Source organism: Microtus ochrogaster, chromosome 8 (genome assembly GCF_000317375.1).
Source record: "Microtus ochrogaster isolate Prairie Vole_2 chromosome 8, MicOch1.0, whole genome shotgun sequence".
Taxonomy (NCBI): domain Eukaryota; kingdom Metazoa; phylum Chordata; class Mammalia; order Rodentia; family Cricetidae; genus Microtus; species Microtus ochrogaster.
The window spans coordinates 319,976-326,730 of NC_022015.1; the positions used below are offsets into that span (position 1 = coordinate 319,976).

Here is a 6,755-nt window from a genome sequence, read left to right on the forward strand (position 1 = left end):
GTGACCCATGCAAGTTAGTGTGCAGGTGTACAAGAAGATGGCACACAGTGTCCTCCTCTGTCACTCTCTCCCTTATTCCTTTGCACTAGGGTGTCACAATAAAGCAGGAGCTCATTGTGCTGGCTAGGCTGGCTGGCCAGGGAAACCTAAGGCTCCTGTGTTGGAGTCACAGGCATGCACAGCCGCGCCTGGCTTTGTACACAGGTGCTGGAGATTCCATCTCAGTTCCTGCCTGTGCAGCAAGTGCTTTAGCCCACAGATCCTATTTCCTGGAATCATTCTAACCTATAAATTCTTAGAGAGAAGGACAGAATACTCAGTTGGGAACTATCTGATAGCACATTTCAAGATTCCCAAGTGTCAAGAGCTAACTATGGACTGTAACAGTGATGCAATTTCTCCCTTGGCTTTCCTCTGAGAAACAAACACATTTGCTACAAACATCCTGAAGACTGTAGGTGAAAAGTAACTAAGTCAAATGTTGACTGTTAATTTGCTAATGTATACCAAAGATCTAGCAGCCTTGTGCCCTTTGCAGCATTAGCCCTTTAAGACCCAATATCCATACACTTTTGAGAAATGTCTGTCCGCCTGGCTGTATTCCACTCCAACTCAGTAAAACTGAATACGTGGGAAGGAGCACTTACTGATCTTCCTATGGGCGTTCCCAGGTGGAGCAGTGGAGCAGTTCCGATCTTCCGCAGTTTTCCCCTTCGAAAGCTGAGGATGAAGGAGGTACAGCACATCAGCAGCAGCTCAGAGCCTCAAAGGCACGGAACACCGCATGTTAAATGGAAAGAAAAAAAAAGCTGGGAGACAAAAATTAAGTCAGAAATCAAACCGAATATCAGCATTAGAGAAATGTCTTTTTAAAAGCCACTGAAAGAGACAAGAAGGCAAAAATTGTCAAAGCAAAAATCAAAGCACAAAACAAACAAAATCTTATCGTTGTCTGCATACCCATGCTTATCGAAGGACAGGTGATGTAACCACCCTGGGGACATTCTCATGCTCAGCTCAAGCTGCCTGCAGAATTCCTGGGTGGGAAGAAACTAAAATCTCCTCACTTTACTCTAAGCATGAGCGTAAGACAAAGATTCTACACCTCTTCACAGAGCACAAGTCTGTAGCCTATAAAAACCTACTGGAAGGTAGAACTAAATTGGGGGTCTGCCTTAAAAGACCCAGTAGGACACCCAGAACCAGGAACTATTGGGCTGCGTATGTAGATACAACAGTTTGTTGGGAGAATTACAGAGATGACACTAGACAGTATCTTATACCCTGGCACCATTAAATGGACCTTACAGTGGCTATTGGAAGCCTGGCTTTCATCCTATGAACAAGCCTTTTCCTAGAGCACCTTTATGGTCTATCAGCTTGCAAAAATGCCTAGTTTTTTGTTCTTTTCCTTTGAATTATAGTGCTGATTGGATTATCAATTAGAAGATCCAGGTTTAAACCCTGGCCTTACATTTTAGTTGTAAATCTATGCTAAGATTTCTCAGCTGTAAAACTGAGATGATAGCTATCCTAACTGTTCAAAGAGATGAGGTATTTATTTTTTAAAGAGATGATGAATTTGAAAGAGCTGTGTGACCTTTATAGGGTTTTACTGGAGATGAATTTTATTATAACGACATTAAATTTTCACTGGCATATGTCTAAGATAATTCCACTTACCTTAAACAGAATGTACAGTATGTACAAAAAAATTCCAAAGCCGTAGATTGGAATGATCTGGCCCATCAGCCCTCTTCCACCGCCCCCTCCTCCTCCTCCGCCTGCTCCCTTGGCCTTTGCGAAGGCCTCTGCAAGGTGGGACCTCTGGAAACGAGCTCCAGGCATCTGCCCGTCTGAGGGCGCTGAGTGGTGATGCATCATAGGTGGAAATCGGCCCAGTTTTCCTGAGGAAAGTAATTACTCAGCTTTATCTCTTCTATTTTAAATATGGATGTGGCAAAAACATCTTATGCATTGAAGTTAAAATAACAGAAGCATCTCAAACATGTTTAAGAAAAAATTGAAATTTGATTAGAAAGATAGAAGTATCATACAGATACAAACATGTTGTAGTAATCTCAACTTATTCACTAAATACATTTCCTCGTCCTTCTTGGTCTGTAGCTAAACTACATTTCCTCCTCCTGTAGAGTTAAATGTGACAGAGTTCTAGTTGAAGGAACTTGGTCAATAAAGCTTCCCATAGGTGGTTCAATTACATGACCATTTCTTTCTGTAGGATGGATGCTAAAGGCCAGGGAGACTTGACAGTCATATGTAGCAAATGGCAAAGCCTCCATCAACCTTGGTTCCTAAATAATTGTCACCCTGCTAACTTAGAGTCACCTGGTCCTGTTTGTGTAAGTGAGAAGCGAGCATATACTGTGTGAGAGCCATTATATACTTTGGAGTCTGTCTGTTACAGTGGCTAGCCACCTCTATCTAATGCAAAAGGAAATGTAATGTATTCTCAGGAGAGAACAGAACCAGAAACTGGAAAGCCATCAGGAGGATCCAGGCCGGCTACTTTCACATTCCAGCTCCAACTCTCTCCTCTCTATGGGACTACAGCTTTTCCCTTTGTTTCTTTGCTCATAACTTCAATCTCTTTCTTCAGATAACTCCTCTAGTTCTTTGTGCCCACAGTAGAAGACAGTCATTCCAAACCTCTTAATTTGCAACTCCTTCAAGAAACTAGCTAAGACGGGCCCTAATTCCAAATTCCTTGGAGGAAGGCTCAGCTTAAGGAGGCAAGCACCGCTTTGGATCAGCTATAGCTGAGCAGACAGGATTCAAACAGGAAAAATAGGATCAAAGGCCCAATCCTGGAAGAGCTTAGAGAAGAGGAGGTTTATAATCCATTTTCTTTCATTTTTTAAAAACTCCATTAAGAGCAGCCAAAAGATAACACCACCAACCCAATTGGAGACAAATAAAGGAAATAGTAAGTCTTCAAAAAGCCACAAGTACAAGTGTTTGAAAACCAGTGTTGGGATAACATTCTAAAGTATAGGACACTAGAGAACAGAGGAACCTCCAAGAAACTCTTAAACACACAAATTTTTTGACTTCAACAAAATTAAGGATTTCTGTACATACAGAAGACCATGAACAGAATTAGGAAGAATGAAATCATGAAAAAGTCTAACATTTCAAATGGAAAAGGACTAGATATCTATAATATAGAAGAGCATGTCACTTAATGACATCACAAGAAATTCACAGCAAAAGGGACCAAAGATATGAAAAAGGAACTTACAAAAAGGGACACCTAAGTGGCTGCTAACAGACAAATGAAACGTAAAGTATGACAGTGGCTGGTTAGTGCTGAGTTATCAATACTAACAGGGTATGTGACCAACGTGCATAGTTACTGAGAAAGGATTTTCTACCAAGCAGGATGGTGGAAATTAGCAAAAGGTGGCCAAGATATGGGAAGGCAAGAACTGTGCACTGAGGTAAGAGGACACACACAGTCACCCTGCTAACTGTACCTGCGCTTTGTGATACTATACATAGGCTGGATGATCTAGTGGTCCCTCCCTGGTGGGTAAATCTGGGAGAAGTGCTCAAATACAGTTATGGATAGGCAGGCTGAATTACTCACTACAGATCTGTGATGGAAAGCTCACTATGACAATGTATCAACGAGCTTCAAGTAACTAACCTTCATAACTGGAAATAAAAAAACTGAAATGGAATTGACACAAATAACAGAATTTTATGTTTTTTGAAACTATAAGTGTCTATAGACAGACATAGTGACACACACCTATAAATCCAGAACTTGGAATATGAGGCAGGAGGATTGTGGGTAAAACTGGCCTGGGCAACATAGCAAAATCCTGCCTCAAAAGTAGGAAAGGGAACTGAGGATGTATAACACCTCATAGGTAAACAGCTGGCCTGCCATACCCAAAGCTCTAAATTGAATCCCCAGCAATGAAACAAGCAAACAAAGGCAGGATAGAAAGAGCAAAGAAAAAAGACAAAAAGGCAAAGGATGCCTCACCACCTCCCAGTCTGCTTTGCCTTTCTTGCTGACTGAGAGTCAAGAATTTTGACTGCACTAGCAAAACCACTATGAAGATGGCCTCTCCTGAGATTTCTTAAATAAGAGTGTTAAATCAGCTAATGAGTTAGACATGGTCACACATCCCTGTAATTCCAAGGGAAGTGGAGGCAAGGGATCAGGAAATCAAAACCATCCTTGGGTAAATATTCAGGTGGCTACAAGAGACACTGTCTCAAAAACATATTGTGGTCAGGAGGGACACAAAGAGAGATGGATGATAGATAAACTAATGACCATGCTTAGGCCCCAAATTAAGTTTAATTTTTATCACCAGTCATTTCTCATCTTTGAACTGTATTTTTCTGAGAAAATCTTACAAGTGTGGTTTGTGAACCACATTTATAATCAAAATCCATGCCTGGACCTACCTCTTACTGTACAGTAAGAGCTACATTGACTTTTTTGACTTCTGTTTTTATCCAAAGTCCTTTCTTATCTTTAAATATGTACCACTTACCTCAATAAGACACCTTTGGATAAAAATTCTTTAAACAAAAAGTCAGGGCTAGGGATGTGGCTCATTTGGCAAAGCAGCCGCGTAGCGTGTGCAAGGCTCCAAGATAAATCCCCAGCACTTTCCCCCAAAAGTATACCAAAATATTTGCACTTAACCTTTTAAACTTAGATAGCAATGATATCATTGTGACTTCAAAAGTCACAAAATCACACCAGAGACAGAGAAAGAGAGAGAGAGACAGAGACAGAGACAGAGAGAGAGAGATAGAGACAGAGAGAGACAGAGACAGAGAGAGAGACAGAGAGAGAGACAGAGAGAGAGAGCGCGCTAAGGTACTGAAATATGACTCTCTTAAGCCCACACCTACACACTGGTTTTATAGTATCTTTTTCTTAGTAAACTCAATTTTGCTTTATAACAACTCCTGAACTCCTGAATTCTTTCCTATGACATAAGTAGGATTCCTGGCTGCACCCAATGTGACAGTATCTCTGAGGAACAAGTCAGGCTAAACAACAACACAGTAATGCTGCATTGCATTTCTTGCTGTGAATGATACCATGTAAGTTGAACACATAATTCCTTTGCACTTTTTTTAAGCAAACACAAACACGAAGGTATAAAGGTTTAAAATAAAGACATTAGAGAAGACACATATGACCTGGCTTGGGACCCGGCAGGTAAAGTGCCTGTTTTGCAAAGATGAAGACTGGAGTTTGAGTCCCAGAACCTATATTTAAAAGCCAAGCATGGTGCTGTGCATTTGTAATCCTAGTGATGGGGAAGTGGAGACAGGAGGATCCCTGTGACTTCATGGCCAGCCAGCTAAGCCTACTTGGTATGTTCTAGGCCAGTAAAGTACTCAGATAGACAGAGACAGACAGACAGACAGACAGACAACCCAAGAAAAAATACCTGAGTTTTCCAATGGCCTCCAAATATATCTACATACATGTGCATTCACACTCAAACACATAAATGGGCCTAAAGAGAAAAGAACTTCTGTACTTGTAAAACAGATTTCGAAGTTCTGTGAAGAGAGCTATCTACGTTTAAGTGAACTCTGCCCTTAGGTAGGTAGAAGGGAGGCAAGGAGGCTAACTCATTAGCTACAGGGCATGGAAGCTGCCTTCTGCTTTATATCCTTCCTTACCCATGCTCCCCTCCAGTAATTTTCCTTTCCCTCTCAGTACTGGCTTTGGATGCCATGGAAGCTATGGAGGAAACCCTTTGTTTCAGAGTGGGCCAACCCAAGAATGGTGCTTATAATCACACCTATAATCTTAACAATGGGGAGGCCACGGCAGAAAAATTGCCATATGTTTGAGGGTAGCCTGGATACCAGAATGAGCTCCAGGCCAACCTGAGCTATAAAGTGAGACTGTCTCAAAACAATGAGAAAAAAACCACAATGATAAAAATAAGAGTGGGTCGATGTAGTAGTTTGAGTAGGAATGCCCCACCACTCCCATGAGCTCATATAACTGAATCTTAGTCAAGAGGGAATGGAACTCTCTGATAGGATTAGAGGAATTAGGAGGTGTGACCAGGCTGAAGGAAGTGGGTCACCAAGGATGGGCTTGAAAAGCCCCTGCCAGACTCAGTCTCACTTTCTGCTATCTGCAGGTCTGGCTGAAGAACCTCAGCTACTCTCCAGCACCGTGTTTGCTAGCATGCCACCATGCTTTCTCTCTGTCGAGATGACAACGGACTAAACATCTGAAATTGTAAGGAGCCCCAGTTAAATGCCTTCTTTTATAAGCATTGCATTGCCATGGTCACAGTGTCAAGTGACTAAGACAGTAAACAAGAGAAGCACAAGTTGGGGCAAAGAAACCACCAAGTCACCACCAGCTCTTGTTCTGGGTGCCAGTGACTTATGTCTCTTTTAATTTGTCAAGAATCATATTCAGTGATGAATGTTGGCTTTAAGATTATTATGCAACTTTTTTTTCCCAAGACAGGGTGTAATCCTGGATGTTCTGGAACTCACTGTAGACCAGGGTGGCCCTGAACTCAGAGATCTGCCTGCCTCTGCCTCCAGAGTGCTGGGATTAAAGGTGTGCACCACCACCACCCAACTATGCAATTTTTAAAAAAGTCTAACCACTGAGATTAACCCCTAGAACCCACATATAGATGTAATGGAGATTACTGACCCCATACACTTTTCCTCTGGCCTTTCACACACGCATGGGAACCACCCCCACAGCTCACTCA

The 6,755-nt window shown here is 41.9% G+C and overlaps 1 protein-coding gene across 2 annotated transcripts in view; it reads right to left on the reverse strand.

Annotated features, from left to right (window-relative positions):
• Positions 1-6,755, reverse strand: part of Ric3 (RIC3 acetylcholine receptor chaperone) — a 51,256-nt gene that overhangs the window by 21,741 nt on the left and 22,760 nt on the right. For both annotated transcript variants that reach the window (XM_005350970.2, XM_005350969.2), the window contains exons 2-3: positions 1,684-1,907; positions 648-720 (exon numbers count right to left, since the gene is read on the reverse strand). In XM_005350970.2, coding sequence (XP_005351027.1) covers positions 648-720; positions 1,684-1,907 — 297 coding nt within the window. The remainder of the gene's footprint in view (positions 1-647; positions 721-1,683; positions 1,908-6,755) is intronic.